The 23,184-nt window shown below is 39.7% G+C and overlaps 1 protein-coding gene across 1 annotated transcript in view; it reads right to left on the bottom strand.

Moving 5' to 3' along the window:
- The window catches only part of GABBR2 (gamma-aminobutyric acid type B receptor subunit 2), a 444,892-nt gene that overhangs the window by 4,800 nt on the left and 416,908 nt on the right, over positions 1-23,184 (bottom strand). The window contains exons 15-18 of the mRNA XM_085220593.1: positions 21,427-21,651; positions 16,368-16,550; positions 14,692-14,821; positions 4,943-5,060 (exon numbers count right to left, since the gene is read on the bottom strand). Of these exons, the coding sequence (XP_085076719.1) occupies positions 4,943-5,060; positions 14,692-14,821; positions 16,368-16,550; positions 21,427-21,651 (656 nt within the window). The remainder of the gene's footprint in view (positions 1-4,942; positions 5,061-14,691; positions 14,822-16,367; positions 16,551-21,426; positions 21,652-23,184) is intronic.

Here is a 23,184-nt window from a genome sequence, read left to right as displayed (position 1 = left end):
AACATCCAACAATCAAAAGTAACCAACCAACAAACAAAAAGTGCTATTTTCTCCTCAAGTGAAAGTAAATCTTTAGCCTTGCCTCACTCTTCATGTTTTCTTTCTCTTCCCCAGTATTGATACTTTCCCTCCTCCTCCACTCTGCCAGATTTGTCAATACTTTCCAAGTATCATGCACTTTGTTTTAGATTGGCTGTACAACACAGATATGTCAGAGCGTATGGTCAGGTAGATAGGGACAGGAATGGTGAGTACTGGTGCCTTCCTAAAATCACTGCAGGAGGCAGAAAGTAAAGGTTCCACACACAGGGCAATTACTCATCAGGGTGTTAGAACAGCACACATCCCCAGCTATGTACAGAATCGTCATTTATTAAGAATAAATAGATTCGAGCAAAAGCTTGCCTGAAATTGCATATAGGAACACAATGCAGTGCAGGTTACAGAATCACAGAATCATAGAATTGTATGAGTTGGAAGAGACCCTTAAAGGTCATCTAGTGGAACTCCCTTACAACAAACAGGGACACTTACAGCTACATCAGGTTGCTCAGAGCCCCCTCCACACTGAACTTGAGTGTCTCCATGGATTGGACATCTACCGCCTCTCTAGGCATTCAGATGGGAATGCTGGGCATGAAGCTGCAAAGGCAGCAGCAGCATATGAAAGATCTTTTGGTTCTGCAATACAAAACCACTGATGGGATCTATTTGGTAAGAGAGGAAGGTGAAATAAATGCAGCCACAGTCAAACCTCTTAAGATCTGCAGGAGTGTATGAACTGAGATAATTTCAATCGATTCTCCAGCCCATTGATGTTGATCTCTTTGCAGCTGCTGGGAAGCTGGAAAAGTTCTAAAGCTCCATAGTAAAGCAAGATACTGTATTAGCAAGTAAACTAACCAGTCTCAAGCCACTGCATTTTTACAATGTATTTGAGTAGGGTAGGATCATATGAAGTACCATCAGCAGAGAAACTTCACAAAGGAGACACTTTCATTCCAAGGCATTTGGCTGTAATGCAATTATCCAGTCACAATCAACATTTTTAATAAGAATTTTTGGTTACTAACATTGACAGAACTGGCCCCAACAGGATAGCTGTCTGTGTTTTAAATGCTGATAAAAACAAAATTTTAGCTCAAAAACATAGGCAGGCTGAGGGAGCTGTGCCTGGAAATGAGAAGGCTCTGGAGAGACCCTCCAGTACTCCACAGGAGCTTATAAACAGGGGGAAATCAACTTTTTAATAGGTAGACAGTGACAATAGAAGGGGGAATGATTTTAAACTAAAAGAGGGGACATTTAGATTAGATGTCAGGGGAAATTTTTCAGAGGGAGTGGTGGAGTGCTGGAAGATGTTGCTCAGAGAAGCTGTGGATGAATGCTCCATCTTGAAAGTGTTCAAGATGAAGCTGGATGGGGTCCTGGGCAGTCTGATATGGTGCCTGATTTAGTGGGTGGCAACCCTCCCTGTAGCAGGGGGGTTGGAATAGGATAAGCTTTGAGATTTCTTCCAACGTAAGCCATTCTATAACTCTATTACATGGGTTACACAGTGACTAGCTGCTTTGGAGGTTACGAAAGTAAGAACATATAGGAAACAGTCTACCAAAGTGGCAGCTTTTAGTGGGGTCTGGCAGAAATCTATTAGTTTTACTCTGTGCCAAAAATTAATTAATGTAATTTACGACTGATATGATGGGACAACATGCAGGAATGAGGGTGCACAGAAAAATACTCTTAGGTTACAGAAGATTTCCCATTGAATGTGTGGCCACAGTACAGATAAGCTGCCTGATGCGACCTTTAGATATTAAAGCACTATCAAGCTGGAATACAAATAATATACCTTATAGCACACTGTAGTGATAACACAGGTACCAAAGTACCACACGCACTTACGGTGCACCTATATTTTTGAACAGGTCACCTGCCCAGGGAAAAGAATGGAAGAAACAGCAAATTTTACATGGCACTGTGAATAACCAACCAGCAGGAGAGGGAGTGAGAGGCAAAGGGAGTTGTTAAGCACCTACATTCACATGGTAAGGCTTCGCTCTAATCATAGTCTTAATTTTCCATAGGTGCATGGATATAAATGGATCTTAGTCAAGGCAAACCCAATGTTTTTCATGATACGATAGAATACAAAAACTATTCTCTCTGCTCTACAAGAATGTTCATAATGAAAGATATCAAATCTCCAGAGTGTTGTCAACAAGACAAAGTTAGGGTGCTTTTTCTGGAGAGGAGGTATGAATTAACACTTCTATAGGTAAATTATACTGTTAACGCCCTCCTTTCTTCGGTTTGTGGCAAAAAGGAAATAATTTATTCAGTTGTAACCTCCAGCTCTATTCTTAATAATAAGAAACAGGTTCAACTAAAGTTATAGGGTATGTAACTACTTCTCTGTCACATACTCTGTGTACACAGGGAAATGAAAAAGCACAAACTATAGCTTATCTTTAGGACTTTTTAAAATAAAAATGCTATATTTAATAAACCTGGAAGGCCAAAAATGCTGCCATAAAAGTTGGAAAAAGAGCATGTATGAATAAGGATGTTCTTTAAAAACACAAAGTTTGGAAAGAGATGAAGAGACGGGATGATAAAACCCTGGTCCTGAAGATTTCTGTGCTTCTCTTGGGTGAGTCCATTGAGCCTGAACTGTGCAGCTCTGGTAAACCAAAGTGCTGATGCATCCTCAGGGAAGACCTGACCCTCGGACATGGCACAGACACAGCTCTGCAAGTGCTGAACGACACTGCTCTGATTTAGCAGGACTTCACTAATTACTTTCCAGAAATGTCAGTGACTGCTCAGATTTGTGCTGACCTGTTTCTTAAGACCTTTAGGAAATCTCAGTCTTCTCATCAGTCATTGCTAGCCTAGAGGAACTTCTGTGTTCACCAAGAGGCTAAAGGCCTTTTTTATTTTTTTTAATTCTGTATCAGGAGAACTAGATTATCCAAGTATCAGATTTTTTCTTAGTATCTCTCTTAAGTCACATGTAGGTGAGTGCGTTCATCTACTCAAACTACGTTATTTCTTACAAATGGTGCTGGAAAAAGACACATGTCTAATAGCTAAGCATTAAGGCACTCTGCTGACCTCCTGAAGTCTCAAGAGCTTGCTCAGTGAGGGCTCTGTTTTTGTGAAATAACAAGATATTTTTACTGATGGGGGCTTTCGTGTGTGTGTGTGCACACTTATGTGAAGGTTAGTTTCTCTACAGCTCTGGATTGTTCATTTTTGTGCAGTGTCAGAACACAGTTAAAACTCCATGTGTTTTCGTGGACCAGGTAATATGAGGCAATAACTGCTATAGGAAATCAGGTTTGCTGACACTGATGTAACACATGACTCAGACTGGTAATTTTTTTAATTTATTCTGTTTAACAAGCTTTTAAGTTGCCCAGGTACCAAACAGGAGTCTGACAGCTCTCAGCTCAGATTACGTGCCAACGTAACTAGGATACTTTAGGGAAAGAGTTTATTTTAGGTCCAAACAAGCATGGTGCTTCCTTCATCTTTGTCCTGCAGCAAGACTTGTTGAGATCTTAGAGAATCATATCAAATCATACCATGGAATCGTAGAATCATAGATTGGGTTGGATTGGAAGGGACCCAGATCACTGAGCTCCAGCCCCCCGCCATGAGCAGGGCTGCCCCCCACCAGCTCAGGCTGCCCTGCGCCCCATCCAGACTGTCCAGGGGTGGGGCACCCACAGCTTCTCTGGGCAGCCTGTGCTAGTGCCTCACTGCCCTCTGAGTAAGGAATTTATTCCTAATATCTAATGTAAGTTTCCCTTCATCTAGTTTAAGCCATTCCCCCTTATCCTATCACTATCAGACCGTGTAAAATTTCCGTCCCCTTCCTTCTTATAAGACTTCCTTCAAGTACTGGATGGATGCAATGAGGTCTCCCTGGAGCCTTCTCTTCAGGCTAAAAGAGCTCAACTCTCTCAATAGGAGAAGTGCTCCAGCCCTCTAATCATCCTCACCGCCCTTCTCTGGACCCACTCCAACAGCTCCACATCCTTCCTGTGCTGGAGTGGGGCCTGGACAGTGTTCTTCAGATGGGGCCTCATGAGGGCAGAGTAAAGGGGGACAATCACCTCATCCTCCCTGCTGGCCACCCCTCTTTTGATACAAAGTGTAGTATATGAATTTATTATATAGGTTTCTGGAAAGCAAAGCTGATACCATAGGACCCTCTCTCCTCTATGACTCTAACTGGTGCTTCGTGCCATACTCTGATTCCAGACACACTATTATTGTTTCTAGTGAAAAACTTTCCATGCCCTACTCAGATTCAGCTGCTATGGTAACACTGAAAAGCTCAAAGACTGTTTCTGTTTCTAGGTTAGGTTAAGACCAGAACAATAAACAAAAGACTATGCACATCATGAACCACTATGGCTTGTGTGTGGAAAGACCTGCACTGTTGACAATAGTCATAATGTGGGTGTGTACCCATGTTCATCCTCATCTGTACTTTATGCTGGTGGTTAGACCTCGTACAATGGGTGTTTCTGACAAGAGAAAAAAGTACATTAGATTGTTTTGGTGCACTGAAGGACTTAGTGACTCCAACATCTTTTGATTTTGGTGGGGATGGTGAACTGGAAGCAAGGAGGCATCACAGGACAGCAATTCTGCCTGCTGGTTCTTCAGGAGGTTGCCATTCACACCTCCTGTGCTGATGTTTCCTGGCTGGAAATGATTTCAGTGAAGGCCTTTTCATAAAAACAATTGAAAGAGAGATATAGCTTTTGATAAAATGTACTGATCTTAATTAATATTTTATCAGCAGAGTGAGTGATGTCCATGATGGAATTTGTATTTCAAAAAGTGTGAGCACACAAGCACATGTATACATGAAAGATTGCGGAGTGTCTCTTTCTCTACCGATACATAACATCATGCTACTTACTGTTCTGGAGAGTTGATGTCTTCTATAGGATCTTTGCTTGTTCTGGAAGGGTCTGATGTGCCCCATTGTGCTGGTGGATTTTGATCAAGATGATTTTTCAAGATTGCTTTCTCACCATCTAGATGGATAAAACATTCAATTTTATTTTAGTGTGACCAAGTGACCTTTGTAAAATTGGTTCATTATAAAGTAACCCAGATGTACATTGTGCCACAAAATAAACTCATTCTGCCTATATTGCAATATATGCTCAGGTTTCCCTGTGAGTCGTTGGTGCTCTGAACTTTGGACCTTCATTGAAATTATCATGAAGAAACAGAAAAGTAAAAAAATTCTCTTTTGTTCTTTTCTTTTTACCTCTCTTCCCCACTCTACTTCTCTCTTAAATATTTTGTTCCTTGCCTCTATGTAGCCCTATCATGCTCCTTCCCCTAATTTATTCTGTGAAAAAATATAACAGTTGCATCATCATATTGTCTTTCATTCAAATATTATTACCTTTCTATATTAAAAAACACTCTACTTTAAATATTTACCCAGAAAAACTGTAATTTCATCGATTTATGAAACTCCGGTATGCTTGATATCTCATAAGCAATTAAGTGCTGTCATTCAACTATCTACTATCTGCTATAATTTAGCACAGAAAAATCATTCATGTCAGCTGCACTGGCCCATGGATTGTCTGCAGGAAGGACAGCTAATGATTTCATTAAGCTTTCTTCTGCAGTCTTTTTTTGCTGCAGAGTGGTAACAGAGAAGATCATCATTTTCTCTGCAGGTAGCATCACTTAATTCCCACGGGAGTCTCAGGAGGCTGAGGCTAGCTATGCTGAGGTCTGTGGCATATATCCATCCCTCTGCAAGAGGAGAAGAACACAGCCATTTAAAGGCGGCTGTCTTAACTGGAGATCCCTTCTGTTCCTGCCTGCTTTTCCAATGTTTCCTGCTGTGTTAAGCCAAGGAAAGTTACAAGAAAAACATCTGAGTAATGAGGACAGTGCAGAGTTTTAATAAATAATTACAGAGCTGCTCCAAATCCATCACAGGCAGTTGTTTGCTACGCACACAGAAACAGTGGTTGCTGCAGGCCTTAAGGTAGCATGGAGAAGGACTCAGAGGTAGACACTAGAAAAGGACCCTGTAGGAACTGAATGAAAAAAATGGGCATGATTGGGAAAAGTAGGAAAATATCTGAAAAAGAAAACCAACAAAAATACCATGGAAAGCCCCGTCCATACTGAAGGCTTAAGCTGCATTTCTGCTCTACTAACACCAAGAAGCCCCAGATAACAGGGCATCCACCACCTCTCTGGGCAACCTGTTGTATAAAGCACTGGGATGGGATGCATGGAGGGGAAGTGGAAGCCCCATCCCTGGAGACACTCAAGATCGGGCTGGATGGAGTTGTGAGCAACCTGATGTAGCTGTAGGTGTCCCTGCTCATTGCAGAGGAGCTGGACTAGGTGGCCTTTAAGGGTCCATTCCAACTAAAATGATTGTCTGATAAAATTGAGATCCCATTACTTTACCAATGTACAAACTGAGGATTGTTACAGCTCAGAAGTGCAAAAAGAAGATTCTTATGTTGCATGGAAGGCAAGGGGCTGGAAGAGACAGGAGACAATCAAGGCACACAAAGCTGCTTCTGTTAAGTCAACAAAATGTCAAGAAAAGAGCTAAGGGATTCATGTGTAGCAAGAAGGGAGGTGCTTTAAGAGGAGATGTGACAGGATTCAGTGATGTGAAGGGAGGACAACAAGGACTCAAATCTGACAGCGGCTAAGATAAGAAGTGAAACCTATCATCTCAGGACAGCCTGAAGTTTGCTGGTGTGGCACATGCTGTCACAAGAGCTCAGTTTTTGTTTTCCATATATCATATTTCTACATATATTGAGCTTGACATTTGCATAAGAGCCTTGTGATGTCTATAAACAGACAACTAAAAAAACTCATTTCCGTGATTAAAAACAATGTCCAATGCTGAGCTGATCCAAGCAGACAATGAAAAATGCTGACTTGATAACAAAGACCAAAGTTAAAATTCAAATAATCCCTGTAAATAGGGATGGAAAAGGCCTGTTATTTTACCGTTCCAGGGCCCCAAGTCTTTTCGCCAAGATAAATAACTTGCAAAGCCACTGAAAGCACAACTCTTCACCAAATGACTGGAATATACAAGTGCCAGACTTTGGGAGTACATGATTTCAGGGATTAATCTGTGTTGTATGCCCCAGATGGATTTATTATGCTTTCAGTTGTGGTGTATGTGTGTGCGCACGTGTGTGTGTGTGTGTGTGTGTGTGTGTGTGAGAGAGAGAGAGAGAGAGAGAGAGAGAGAGAGAGAGAGAGAGAGAGAGAGAGAGAGAGAGAGAGAGAGAGAGAGAGATGGTCCCTGTAAAAAGGTGGGGGTTCTAGTTTACAGTAGAGCAGAAATTACATATTCTATGCCTACTCACCCTTTACACCAACTGCCTATATATCACTCTGTGTGTTATTCTTAATAAACCCTTTCCTACCACTCTTGCAGATGACTCTCCTTTCATACACTGCGTGTATTTCTGTACATACACAAGTTTTAATATTCCGGGTTAAAGAATACAGACAGAATCCACAGACTGCCACAATATTAAGACTTTTTTTCTATTCCTTATTTCTCCTTTCAAAATACAAAACAATAGTGTAATACTTAATCTCTGTCTAGAGCTTTGAGCTATTTGGAAAAGGAGGTGTTAGATATTTATTATGCAGCTATGGAAACGAGAATTACTTTTTTTTCCCCATTTACCTTTCATGTCAATAATGAAGATCAAGATTCTCACTTAGTAATATGCTTCCAGGAGCTGGAGCTGAAAGAAAACCCGCTATCTATCACCACATGCACTTAAACAACTTAAGGCTGGAGGAAACTGATTTTGTATAGATGAACAACTGAAAGAAAATGAATTAAAGGTAATGGCAAATATTTGAATCTCCTGATTTCTCTGAAGTTTAGCATTGCTGTTAGTGCTTCCCATCTTTTCTTCCACTGTTCGTTAAGCATGCCACTTGAAAAATGCCCTTCATTCGCAGGGTACTGTCTGCCATTGCAGATGCTACTGAATAAGTTGCACTCAGATGATCTAAATGCTTTCAAAATTGAATTTACATTAGCCAGAAGCAGTTTCTAAGTAATTTTCACCTTCTTAGACCTCAAACAGGAACTCAGAAGTCTGAATAAATGATGCCTGAGCACTTTCCATTCAAAAAACCGTAGGGGAAAAAAGACAAATAGATCTCAAGTGCTTCACACAGTACTCTATGATTGGTTCACTAGAAAACAAAACCTTCTACTCAGTTGTCAGCAAGAGTCAGGAGGCTTTAGCTTGGGACTTTTGCCCACCTGCAGCAGAGAAATGATTTTCAACTGCCAAGATCTGAGCTGCAGGGGCACATTGCGTTACTGCTGTGGAGAGGCTTAACCAAGGGATTAGCTGTTTGCCAGAGGTGACTCCCTCCTCAGTCCTGCCATCCCAGTAACTACCCCACAGCCTGGTTCCATCAGCATTACCGCTATATCTTTCATAAAATCCAACAATGGCTTGGGTTGGAAGGAACTTCAAAGCCCACCCAGCCCCACTCTGTTGGCAGGGCTGCCCCTCACCAGTTCAGCTGCCCAGGGCCTCATCCACGCCTTGAGTGTTTCCAGGGACGGGGCACAACAGCTTCTCTGGGCAGCTTGTGCTAAGCCTCACTGCCCTCTGAGTAATTAATTTCTTCCTTAGATCTAACCTAAAATCTCCTCTCTTTAAGTTTAAAGCCATTCCCCCTTAACCTTCACTATCAGACTGTGTAAAAAGTTGATCCCTCTCCCACTTGTAAACTCCCTTCATGTACTGGAAGGCTGCAATAAGGTGCCCCTAGAGTCTTCTCTTCTCCAAGCTAAACAAACCCAGCTCCCTCAGCCTTCATAGGAGAGCTGCTCCAGCCCTCTGATCATTTCTGTGGCCCTGCTCTGGACCCACTCCAACAACTCTGCATCCTTCTTGTGCTGGAGGCCCCAGGCCTGGGTGCAGTACTCCAGATGGGGCCTCATCAGAGCAGATTAGAGGGGCACAATCACCTCCCTATCTCCGCTGGCCACCTGTTTTGATGCAGTGCAGGATACCGTTTGCCTTCATGCATTTTAACAAATGCTGATCAGCTGTACACAGAAAGTACTACCACAGGTGCAATTTCTTCTGGGATTATGGAAAGCCCAGTTCTTCACATAACAAACTTTTGGTTGGCATTTGTACACTGTAGCTTTATAGAACATCTTCATTATTACACTTTAGTGGCAGTACTCCTCCATTGGCTTACAACTTGTGTCAGGACTGCAACTCACCCCACATTTTTCAATTCCACCACTGTTTCCTCTTTGCTAGTAAACACATTTTATGCTCCACAAAGATGTAAACATGGTTTAACGATGACTTATGAGACCTGGCAGATAACTTAGTCAGTTTAGTAAAGAACACCAAAAACCTTAACGCTAAAGACAGATTTTAAAAATTTACTGCATTTTTCCATGCTCCTGTTATTGGGAAACTAGATTGGTCACTTTCTGCTTTTTACGCAAACAGGATGGAAAGAAAGTAAAACCAAAAGACAAATCAAAACGCTCACACTATCTGCTGGGTACATCTGAAAAAGTTCTCCATAACAATGCCCACAGCACTCAGGAACTCTAATTCATGACTTCTCATAGACATGTTCGGAATTTCTTTTTAATAGACAGCCAATAGGACTCTTTTCTGATTTTTACTACTGTGAATCAGAAGAAACTCCATTTACTACAGATTCATTTCTGTGTAAGGAAAAGCAGAAACTGAACATCTGGCAGATTGGTCTCCCCATAGAAATAGAAACAACCTTTAATTTCAGGATTGAAATCTATTTGCTAGGCTTCATGGAAACTGGTATCTCAGTCTCTATATAAGGAAATAAAGAACTATATCTTTTCTTTAAAAAAAAAAACACATTCCTTAAAGCCTTGTACATCAGTGTTTTGGAAAGCCTTCCTTTGAATCTGTGTTTTCAGTCTCAAGCTTAATGCTTGAATAAAATCAGCTTCATATAAATAATGTTTTTCCCTTTACTGCAGATGAACTCTGTTTTGCTTTGCATTTGCTAGCAACACTCCTTTGAAGTCTGTTTTTCTTTGAGCTGCTTTTACTTGGGGAGAAACACTAAGAAACACCAGTGAGGTGACAACTGACAGTACGTAGGCATAGATGACATGCCAGTGAATGCTCCTGGTCCATTTACAGCAGTGAGTAAAAACCATCTCTGGCTCTAAACACAAACAACTTTCTGAGCAAGCTTGGGTGCCTGCAGTGAGGGAACTTGCATGAGTGGGGACCACTGCATGTCTGTACTTTGCTTCTTTCTGTACTTCACATAGTAGGGTTGTCATTCATTAAATTTTGTTATACACTGCACTGAAACACACTGGCAAAAGTTGCAATAAATGGAGATTTGACTGGAGGATATTTTATCAGTTTGACTTTATGAGAAACTCTCACTATATATGAATCATTCATGTAGAAATAATTTCATTTAAGGAAATGTCAGATGGAAGTCAAATAGAATATGATTGTAGGATTTTAAGGGTAACAAAATTAGCCAACCCAAAAAAACATGCAGTATCTTACCACTGCATTTTTCTTACAGAATCAAATTTAATCCTGATGCGCATGCACTTTCCACTTACTTATAGCTATTAGAATTTGTCCCTTGGAGAGGAGAAGTTCAGAAACTGATGAAAATGGGTAGAAAAGCCAAAAAGGAACCTCTTACAGTGGTTTCTTCCATTTATTTACTGACAACACCTGCTGTTAAGTGTTGTGAAAAGCTATTCTTAAAACCACGTGGTTGAGCTCCCTGTTATGGCACACAGGGGCTCTGGAAACATGGTGGCTGATGCCCTGTGCTGCAACATCTGTAGGGAAAACCCCAGGAAACACAGCCCAGGTTGCTCTGGCTCTGAGGAGGCTCTAGGCATAAATCCTGGAATATTCTTTCTTATGGGGTCTGGAGTATGCTTATGGTACCACAGCTAGGGAGCTATGGTAAAAAGCTTGAGTGTTCTAGCTTATGGCAACTTCTAGGGAGTGTGGTGATAACCTCAGTAACTTCTATCTGTGCAGTAGCTCTCACAGTAGAAATAACTTTCAGCCTTCCTAGAGCATTCCTTACTTATGCTTGAACACTGGCAGTCTGGGGCCATGACCATCACCCTGGGGATCCCTATTCTGTGCCCACCGCCCTCTGATGAAGAACCTTTCCCTAATGCCCAACCTGATCTTCCCCTGACACAGCTCCATGATGTTCCCTCAGGTCCTGTCACTGTGAAGGTGAGGGAATGCCCCATGCAAACAATTTATATGCAACTGGGGAAGCCATCTGAGGTCACATTCCGTGGAGCATGCTGAAAACTGCCTGACTGCACAAAGCTAATACAGCCAAAGATAAAAGCCTGCATTAAAAAAGAAAACACAAAATGCAATCAAACCATAAACAGCAATCCACATTTTCTTAATTGCTTTTCTTATATGGCCAGTTGCTATAGATATCTTGGGAATGTAATGGGTTTGTGAATAAGAGACGAGCATCCTAGATAATCCCTCTTTTTAAATGAGACCTATTGAATTAAAATGTGCTGTAAAGAAGGAGTCCCCATGCCAGCAAAGAGTGAGCTACACTAGGAGCTATTACTAGCAACAGCTAACTAGGGCCCCCAAAGTTATAAGGGGCCCGAGATCAGGCAGTTATAGGAGAGCACATCTGGATCTACATGCTCCGGTTAAAATCATGTAGCATTAGGCTCCTAAATCTGTATTTGAAGTAATTAGCAGGGGTGGGAAGGGATGCGAAGAATATAACCTCCTTTGGCACTCAGCTATAGGCTGGAAGTTTTGACTCTGGGCAATTTTTACAGATCAGAAATCTACTGAAGTGTGCTATGACATTAAAGTTTCATTAGGACTTGTTAGAGATGCATGGCATAAATCCTGCGTTATTATCTGTCCTCTGAAGTGCAGCACTCTGGGTTTGTGTAAGCAATAGCAACAGGGGTATGCTGCATTGCATGTGTGAACTTTTTTTAGGACAGCAAGGAGTTTTGCAAGGAGGATTGACACAGGATTCAGCCATGTCTACCAGATCAGTGGCAAATGATCTGCTACAATCTTTAGCTCTAAGTCAGCTGTTTACTTTAGCATCTCTCTTCACTGGATTACTACCTCTTTCTCAGTTCACACTTTTTACAAGGTCCAAACTAGGCAAGAACTTTGTCATCACCCTTAAAGCCACATTGGATGGGCTTTCCCAGTTGCAGATGGAGGTGACACATGTGGCCCCTTCTAGGTCATGATAAGAAAATATTAACATTTTTTGAAGCTTGGCGAAGTACCATCAGGGATGCATAATTTCAAGGTTCTGTACTTTCATTTACAGAAAGCAATATGAAATGCATGGCTACAGAAAACATAGTTATGTCAGACAGAGTTAGCTTTCCCGTAGCCGTAAGGCCCAGAATTTCTTTAAGTAACATTTAAGTGATGTCTGTATGCATCTGCACAGAAGCAGCGGTGACTCAGCGACATGAATACTCCAAAGCCTTATTATTTTGATTGCAATGGCAAATTTAAATTAAGCACATAGGTTGACTATTGAGATAAGATGCAGTGAGAAATACAGAGGAGACTCAGATGTAGCAAGGGAAGGGAAACAGGCAAAGAGAGAAACCAAAAAGCAGAAGACACAGGAATGGAGGGGAAAAAGAGCCCTATCATGAGTTATTTAATGTGGCAACTCAAAGGTTGGAGGTTTGAATATCAAAGTACTATGTAATACTCATATTTGGGGCATTTGCCCTCGAGTGTGAGACTAAGCTTTGGAAACTACTGGCTGGAAACTGAGATCCAGTTGTCCTCATCCCCCACATCAATGCCCTAACATACTCAATGCAGACATGACCAAGGAAAACCATCTTTCTCTCCCTCTCTTCCTTGAGCTTTATGCAGAAGGTCTATTCAGAAAACTATGTCCAGCAACTACAGTATGCAGGAGAATATCTATTCTGTAAGTCCCAATTGCATGTAATTCCAATCTACTAAGAACATAAAGATTCATTACATGAAGGTGTTCTTAGATGTATACTCAGAAACTGAAAAGTAGAAGATACCAATCAAGGGTCAACTTGGGAATGCAGACAATCTTGGATGCTGGTACTTAGAGCAGCAGTAAACATCATTGTTTTCTGTAGATGTAGTCACAAGTAAGTGCATAAAGGTTATATTTTCTTCTTGATTTCTTCACCAGCATCCTACTGCTAATGGAGTGCAACCTGCTGTGGGAAGCATCCTAAATTTACATCCAACGTATGCGTTGAGAGTCATTTTTGTCTCCCATATCTAAACTTAGATGGCCTGTTGGCACGATGCAATGTATCATTTCTGCTTGAAATATTATGATTTATCATATTTTTCTTGGAGCATCTGACATGAGTGGAACATTCTATGTGCTCCCTTTGAACACTTGGTAAAACTGCCTCATCCCACTCAGTGATGTTAGTTCTTGTTGCTGATCTCAGCCCAATAATCACACGCCTCCAGCAGCTATTTACGCTTTCCTTTTCCTCCTTGTCTTCCTTTCCCCCCTTCTGTTTTTTAATATTAAAAAGGACACTGGGAATCCTGTAGAGCTCTTCCATTTTTTTTCTTGCCAGAGTTACACAACCAAACATATACCCAGGCTAAAACAAAGAACGCCATGAGAACGTAACCTTTTCCAACTACACTTTCAATATACTTCAGAAAACACATGTGAAGTGTTGCTGTTGTTGAAGAATTATTTTAAAACAACTATATTCACAGGAGTAGCTTTAGTTTCACATAACCAATAGGAAACCTGAGCACAGCTTTGCAACTGTACAACTTTCCTATGCAAGGCAATTAGTTTTTTCATCTAATATAATATTCAGCTGTACAAAATCATTTGCCAAAATTCACAAAGCAGATCAATTCTACATACAGAAGTGGAAACTGGGTATCCTGGCTTCCACTTTATTGCACTATACACCAGATCTTATTGCTTCCCAAAAGTGAAATAGCTTTAATGGAACCAGTTCTTTCACATACATTTCTTTGGGGACCTATGCAAGAGACCTGGTAGAAACAACTTAGTAATATTTTAGTAGTCATGAAATCCTTTTTTTAATCAGTTCCTAGGGAAGAATTTTCATACATGAGTGCCTTCAATTCTACATTTAGAGTCCAAATCAGCACTGAAATATTTACATGCTTCTATTCTATGTACTTTATAGCAGTGTCCCAAAGCAAGATTTGAACATCTATTCAAATGAGCACATATTAAATTGGGCTTCCTGCTGTTGATGGCTGGCACAATTAACTCTTACAACATCTGAAGCATTGTATGACTCCATCCAGTACAGAAAACTTCTGAACACAAATTTGTTTTTAAAAGTTTCCTACTTCACCTTGTGTATTATACACTTAAGGCATACAGTAGAAGAGTACAGAAAAATAACTACTCAGTGAGTATCATACAATTTATTATATGACTCTGCATGCTTTCCATTACACAACCAAAACATTTGAAATGCATCTCACTAAGTTATGAGCACTCTGGAACCAATCCAATGAGGTTGGCATTCCAGTATTCAAAACCTTTTTGGGTTAAGCTAATAGATTTCACTCTCACCTTTGCTATCTGTAAAGTTCCGTATACTGAGAATGTCATTGAGATCCTGATAGTGGTTCTGCTTAATATATGTTGTTTTCTCAGGTGTGTCCTGAAGCTGCATTGTGACCTCTTCTAGGTCTTTGTCCAGCTGCAAAACAGAAAGAGTATGAATTGCCAAGGATCATTGCTTCAGGTTCCTGCAGTAACTGCATAGCTTTCTATAATTAGACCAGGAGCAGGTGGTCATGCAATCAGCACATAGTACCAAATACAGTTTTCCTATAGCATTACAACACTACCTCTATAAATCTGGCTACAGGTAGCAATGACAAAGCACACAGGACATACAAGAAAAGAAAGCTTCAATAGCTGATGGTTTAAGTAATTCCAGGTGTACTGCAGAATAAGGAAGAAATGAGTATTAAAATGCTCAGTCTGAAAACCTCTAAACTGATTATTATACAATGGGCACACATCACTGTAACTCTTTCGCCAAGGGTTTGGGATGCTCGCTGTGAACAGTTGTCTAGGATGTGACATCCAACTTACCTCCAGCTTAAACAAGTTTTAGAAGTGCTGGATTTAAATTTACATTTGTTCCTTATAGAACTTGGCTTTAGCAAGGTAAATAATCCAGAGATGCAGCTACTAGCTATGCTAAGACATGTTTTAAGTTGCTGTAACAATGAAATTCCTATTTGGACCTACAGGGTCCAAGTACTTAATTTAATCTACTTAAGTAAAGTCTAACAAGAGTATCAGGGCCATGTGTACATTAATACCTCTCAATTGCCCTCACCAGCCTTACCAGTGAGCACTGTCACAAGCCTTACAAGGCTCAGATGGGATCTCATGAGTTAGGAGGCTTAGTAGAAAAGCTACAGGAGGATATAAATGCTAAGGTAGCCAGTAGCCAGTAACCAGCAGGGCCTTCATAAAAAATTGCAAGGTTGTCACATGAAAGGCACCTAACCAAACTGAAGAACTACATTTCTTTAAACAGGGAAAGCTTTTGCTTTTGAAGTCCTTGATAGTCTGAGTAAACATCTTTTTGTTACCTAGGCAATTGTCCTTAGTTAAGATATGGATAAAGAAGTTATGGCTGAAATAGAATACCTTTTCTTCAAGGTATAAGAATACTTCAAAATACAGACAAAAAGAAAATCACTTTTTATAGTAGTTAGAGCAACTATGGATATCTTGTCACACAAAATGGACAGTCTTCACTGTTGATTTGCCATTGTTTGAAGTGTCCTGACCAAGGATGGACATAATGAAGAATACCCATTTCATAGCTTAAAGGGGATTCATGTATTTCACATGCGAACTCTTAGACTGCCAGCAATGGCAGTCTCTGAACTTGGCTGTAAATAGAAACAAAACAGCTCTTATGTGCCCTTGGGGCTGCAGGTCTCTTTTCCACTAACATGTAAAGGTCGCCCTTCTACCACTACAGCTGTATGGCATCCAGCATATCCATATGAGGCACCTGGCATAAAGAATGACAGGAAGTTTCATTTTAATTTGCTACAGCATAATTTCAATTTATCACATCCTCTAAGTATTGAATGTAATAATTAGCTATTCGTATAAATAATGTTTTCTATTATTTCAGTATTTTGCTAACAGGCAAAGACAATTTTTTTCCTCCAAAAGGTAGACAACATTTAAGCAGATCATCAAATAAGCAATACCTCTGTAATTTTCATTCTCAAGCGGTGGTTCTCTGACTGCAGTCCTTCTAGTCGAGAGGTGCTGGCCTGATTGACACTGGTGACTGATGTTGATGTTTTTGAGTCTTCTTTCTTTTGATTTTGAGTGAACTGAAATCTTCGGTTCTGTGTGGCTGCATCTGGATTTGTCCGCAGTGTGATGAGCTGAAAAGTTTACAAGCCTTAAGAAGTCCTGTAGAAGGTTTTGTGTTTGCAGCTAGTTTTTTTGTACCCCAAATACTCAAAAGATGTTCCTATGTGCCTTTCAAATACAAAGTACTGGAAAGTGAATAGTACTTAAGGTAATTTCTGAATCAATTCACAGAATAAGTAGAATTAGAATGATTTTGTAGAGGGAAGAGTTAAAAAAATTTACAAAATGACCCAGATTAGAAGGGACCTCAATGATCATGAATCTCCAACCCTCCTGCCTCAGACAGGGCCACCAACGTCCCCATTTAATACTAGACCAGGCTGTCCAGGGCCCCATCCAACCTGGCCTTGAACACCTCCTGGGTTGGGGCATCCACAACCTCTCTGGGCAGCGTGTTCCAGCACCTTACCAGTCTTGTATTAAAGAGCTTCTCCTTTACATCCAACCTAAATCTTCCCTCCACGAACTTAAAGCCATTTCCCCTTATCCTGCAGTTACCTAACCTTTCAAAGAGTTGATTCCCTTCCTGCTCATAGGCTCCTGTATAATCAACAAATATATAGATGTTATAATTAAGAAATATACAAGAAAGTTAGGCTAAACATGTTATCAGGCTAACCAGATTATCTCTAAAGAGGAACAGATAAAAACCTTACCCTTGTCCTGAGTTTGCTGAGAAGACTCCAAGAGGAGCAACCTCCAAAAGAGATTCCCATTGGTAGTCAGCTCTTAAATTGAGTCTAGGAGAGGTGGAGCCAAGCTCCACCCCTTCCGCTAGCACAGCTGAATTGCCTTCACCTGTGCTCCCAGGGCTGACTCACTGCTCACTTCAGATTCTCAATCAGAGGTTCAGGCTGTGATTCAGCAGTTCCAGTACCTAAACTCCCTTTAGGTACTGGAAGGCTGCAATGAGGTCACCCTGCAGCCTTCTTTTCTCCAAGCTGAACAAGCCCAGCTCCCTCAGCCTGTCTTTGTAGGGGAGGTGTTCCAGCCCTCTGATCATCTTTGTGGCTCTTCTCTGGACTATCTCTAATAGTTGCCTGTCTTTCTTGTACTGGGAGCCCCAGACCTGGGCGCAGTACTCCAGATGGGGCCTCACAAGAGCAGAGAGGGACAATCACCCCACCCCTCTTCTGATGGAGCCTAGGATGCCATTTGCTTTCTGAGCTGCAAGAGCACACTGCTGGCTCATACCAGCATAAGTTTTTCATTCACCAACTTGGAAAAACTCATTTAAAATATATTAGCCTGGACTTAATTAAAGATATATTTCAATATTTCATAAAAAATCTCTTTATCCTTCATCAATATCTTTATACTTTCAAAGAATATATTCTCTCCTCAAGAAAAACAAAAAAAAAAACACCAACAAACCCAAACCCTTCACTCCCCAAACACAGCTTTGCATGAAATTTCTTCTTTCCTACTGTTAGAAGTAACGTTCAAGCAAAGAGGCATGAAGTAGGAGTATTAACAGAAAGAATCCTAGGGGGATTGCACTCTGGAGATAACAGAAACTTAATTAGGTTTTAGGGACCAAAATAAAACAAATCTGTTCAAATAAATTCAATAAGTCACTTAAAAAAGGTTAACCTTAAACATATTTAATTTAAACAAATATAAGTAAGATTTAACATTCAGTGACAATGTGAAAATATCGCCTTGACATGAAGAGAGGAAGCTACTAGCGGTTCGGCAAGGAGGTGAGATCTTTTCAGAGTACTCTAAAGAATACAGAACTTATGATTACTTGCCAAGCATACACATATATTTATATACAAGTAGAGCTGAAGGAGCTGCCTGCCTTGAGAACATGGATACGATTTCATAAATCCAATGCTGCTGAATTGTCTGAAAAGATGAAAGGAGAAGGAAGTTTGGAAGTATTGTACAGTCACATTTTGTAGTATAGCCATGACTCATAATTGGTTCACCTTGTTTTTGCAAGCATGACCACTCCGCAGTTGTGGTGGCATGAAGTAAAGGCCTAAATTCTGATACAGACATGACTGATCTGACACTGAAGCAGTTCTTCCCTGACATGAGTTTGCAGACCAAATCTGTAGATGGAGATAATATGCTAAATTTGAAGACAATAAACTGCATTTCTTTAGGTGATTAAAGACACGCAGAAGGCTCAGATCTTAAGTGACCGCTTCACATTAGGTCTTACTTGTAATAATTGTTTTCAGGAATCCCATCCCTCTGGAATCCCCCAAGCCAATTGAACATCAATTCATGTAACCTGATGAGGTGCATCCCCAAGGACTGAGAGCTGATTGATATCACTTCAAGGCCACTCTCAATTATCTTTGGAAGCTGATGCTGATCAGGAGAGGCTTCTGAGCACTGAGAGAGAGAAAATGTTACAGATGTGTTCAAGAAAGTTGAGAATGAGGATCTAGGGAACTACTGGCCATCTGCCTTCACCTCAGTCCATGAAAGGTGGTGTAGCACATCTTTAAGTGAAGAGAGCAATGAAGAATTTGTCTCTGGTCTAATTCTGCTATGAGATTTTTTAGAGTCACTTGTGCTAACAAAACAGCAGTGCATGAGGTGGGCCTGGAGAAGCACAGTAATTGCCACAGTATATGTAAATATGATTAGGAAACTGAGAAGTAATGGAAAAATGTTATGTTTCTTTCACTAGTTTCCCTACGTAATTTAACAGCTGCTTATTCAGATCCATAAAAGGGCTATGGGGCAAAAATTGAATTCTAGCACTGTAAGACCTTGAGATTGCTGAAGGAAATGTATTTTACTTTGAATTGAAGAAAAATATAAGTACTCAAATGGCTCAAAAGCACATTATTGTTTGCATCTGCCTAACCATAGTTTAATAAATGAAGAAGTGCAAGCTTCCAGATCTTTAGTATCTTCTATGCTTGTTGAGCCTCAGGCTTAAGGATTTCACCAACAATCTTCCTATGTCACTAAAAGTGTACTGATTACATAATTGTTAAGAGGAGAGATTTGGTGCCCGTCTCACACTGAAGTCTTACCTAGCTGTATAGCTTGAGTGTTCTTGGTTACAATATTCTGTGGGGCCTGGACATCATGAAATCTAAGCTGGAGCACATTCCAGGGGAGAATGCTTGCCACTAGTCCTGCTGCAACTGTTGCAAAGCATAGCAAGAAGAAATGTAGGACACAATATACAAATGCTAGAAGAAAAAATGTCTAGCTGTAAAAGCACTCAGGTGTTGGATGGACATTTCAACGCCTGCTTCAATCTCTTTTTTTTTCCTGTACTTTGCCCAGTGATCATTTGTAATGGAAAACAGCTAAGCGTATTAGAACCTGACAATACATAGGATGGGATGAAGTACATTATGCTCAGAGGCTAGGGTTCATGTTTGCATTTTGAGCAGAAAGAGCTGGGAGTAAAAATGATGGCAAGGAAATTGGGAGTTAAAAGAAGGTCAGATGAAAGGGTTAAGAGAGGAAACAGGAAAATCATTTCAGAGCCTGCAGCAGCGGAAAAGGATGGGTAAGGGAGCATGAAAGCAAAGGGCAGAAGAGCATGTCACAGCATTAATAATATTTTCTCTTTGAAGAGACTTTCGAAATTTCGTGGAGATATTTTTGGCAGCAGAGCTTTAATATGCATTTTCATACAGCTTACAAACTTAAATCTTGCAGAATTTCAAAGTATTTTTCTTTGCTGTGTTTGGGAATTTTCATTAATTTAGAATGAAGTTCTGATTTTTCCCTAAGATCCAGAACAAGGTAATAACTATGTATTTGTAGGTATATAATTTTTAAGAATTGAACTGCAGAACTTGTAAATGCATCCAGGTTAGTTAGATCTGGAAAATGAATTGCTCTGCTTTGCTGTAGATCAGAAGTCGGATTCTTTTGTTTTTCTTTGCCTCTCTTTTTTCTCAGTGGGAACAACTGAGGTAAATTTCCCTTCTGAGAACCATAATCAGGGATGCCAGTTAGCACCAACACGTTCACTATAATTTGTTCAATTCTGCCACAAATGTTTTATCATGACTTAATTGAAAAGACAAAAATTCCAGAGGTAAGACAAGCATCTTAAATCTTGCCTTGCAAATGTTCCAGTCATCAAATTACATATTCATCTGACTTGGGGTGTTATGCTAGGTTTGTGCAAATCATTTAAAATGACCCCAATTGCACATTTTGCCACAAAATACAAATGCATTCTCCAGAACTTGTGGTTTAGCTAAAGTAAGCTTACGTAGAAATCACTTTCTTGTCATTTAAGGTCTATCACACTCATGCCTAAAGCTTAACTCTGCAAGTAAAATAATTTATCTTCCATCTTCCATCAACATATAATACACACATCCTCAAGAGTCCAAAGGACCAAAAAGAAATGAAGGCATATATTTTACAGTCCATGCCTCATTTAGACCTACAATATATCAGTTACTAAAAACATCTTCATTGTCAGCAACTGCAGTTTGCATACAGTTGTTTTTTTTTTCTTTTTTTTTTCTGAAGTGTTAATAAATCCTACTATACCACCATACTTGAGTATCTTAGAGGTTTCAATATAAGAGACACATGGTAGAGCAGATAACTGGACCTGTTCCTCCTTGATATCCACAAGTCCCACTCTCCAAAAAGTTCCTATTCCATTAAAATTAGAGAGAACAACCTTTGTGTCACCATTCACACATTCGGTAAAATGTAGGCATTAGGAATGAATGCATGCATTCATGTTCCTGTAACTTCCTATTTTTTCTAAAATCTCATGAAACTTGCTTCTTTGTTTCAGATACAGACAGGCTAGCTTTAGAATTTTCCCAGAGCTTGAAAAGTCAATGAACTTTTACACATGAAATCACAATTACAAAATGGAACAAAAAAAAAAAAAAAAAAAAATCACCATCCATGCTAAACAAATTCACTTACCTTAGGTACAAACACAAGGCAGAGAGTAATGGTACTGCAGAAAATTATGACTAAAGCAACAATGCAGAACTGCACGTTGGGTTGGTCCCGAGTAAGAAATGAAACAGCAGCACCAATAATGCACATAATCCCGACATTGTATACACTCATTCCGATGTATTTGCTGTCATTCAAAGCAGGAATGCTGACATTTCGTGTTTCCCAGGCTAAGAAACAACCAAATAACTGAAATGGTAGAAAAAAGAAAAAAAAAAAAGAAAAAAGATAGTAATTATAAGAAGAATTGGTTGACATCCAGAAAAAAGCATTGATTGGTGTGTAATGAATTTATCAGCTACAGCAGGTGTGCTTTCTAACTTGATAAATTTAGCATTACAATTTAGGGATATACACACACACTTTTTAAGTGATATCTAATTTACTTTTTTTTTTTTTTTAGGACAGATTCTATCTTTCACAAGAAAAATACAAAACTTGGAAGTAGTGGTAGTAGTAATGGGAACAACTTTTTCTAAATGTTTATTTTATACTTGTAATTATTTCTGAAGACAGACATTCCTCTTTATTTTCAAAGATTCCAGTAAAAATATGATGGGTGGTTCTTTTAGCTACTGTTAGCAGCTGTTCTCAGTAGACTCTTATCAATCCAGTTATTCACTGTATGATTATCATATACATTAATAATCAGAAGTGCCAAGATGTGTCCAATGCCAGATAAATATACAGTGCAGAAAGTGTCACCCTACTTGTTCAAAGTGCAATTACAATGTCTTTTATAATAGTGAGAGATGGTAATAGCCTTTCAATTGCAATTGTCTAATGATTTCTGGCATAAAATATTCTTGTGGCAGTTTTTCTTTTGCTTGTTTCTTTGGCATCTTCTTACATTACATTCTAGCCCCTTTTTTATTTGCAATATTCCTTTGAAATTCAGCAGGGGAGAGTCTTTAGGGTAAAGAAGCCTTCTCCATTCCTTGAAATTTAATTAGATTTTTCTACAACATGAACAACTGCAAGAAAATTGTTCAATTTCTTTGTCTCCCTGTATTCCACAGGGGATTCTGGCAACAAAGGAAAAGCATAAATGAACTCAAGACACTGTAAATAGGTAGCTGAATCAATGTCTAGGCAAAGCCCAGTAAGCATGTACAACGTGGTGGGTAGAATGGTAAAGAGTAGATAGTATCAGAAAAAGGAAGGACAGAGGAACGAACACCAAGACCCAAATCATGGTTCCTGTGCTATCTAGCTTTTTCTGAACATGCTATAAGGAAAAACAGGAAAGAAAATGAAAATGAAAACAAAAAGATGCATTTCCATTGACCTTGCTACACTTTCATCCAGACATCACTTTTGTCTATTGCCAATTCACAGAGAAAATCTATCTTAAACAACTGTAACCCTCTGATAATCCAGAAAAGTTAAGGTCTCTCATGATGCCACTTAGGGATTAATTACATTTTCCCAGCAAAAACTTATCTCCTGCTTTTTACCTGTGGGGGAAAAAAATAAAACTTTAAAAGTTTTGAAAGCTAACAACCTGGACTAGAAGACCATTTTCTGGTTGCAAGTCAAGCAGAAAAGAGTTAGGAACTGACAGATTTATGTTTGCTATATGAACTCAGTTTTGCCTTTATGTGCTTCCAACTATGGTAATGATCAGATATTAATAATAGTATATTTCCTTGATGATTTGTTTACTTTTTTTTTACCTCAACTAACAACAGTAACAAACCAAATAATTTTGGTTTGTGACTC

This window comes from Meleagris gallopavo, chromosome 3, assembly GCF_905368555.1.
Source record: "Meleagris gallopavo chromosome 3, MGAL_WU_HG_1.1, whole genome shotgun sequence".
NCBI lineage: Eukaryota > Metazoa > Chordata > Aves > Galliformes > Phasianidae > Meleagris > Meleagris gallopavo.
Note: the sequence above shows the minus strand (reverse complement) of the source record. Positions and strands in the feature narration are given on the sequence as shown.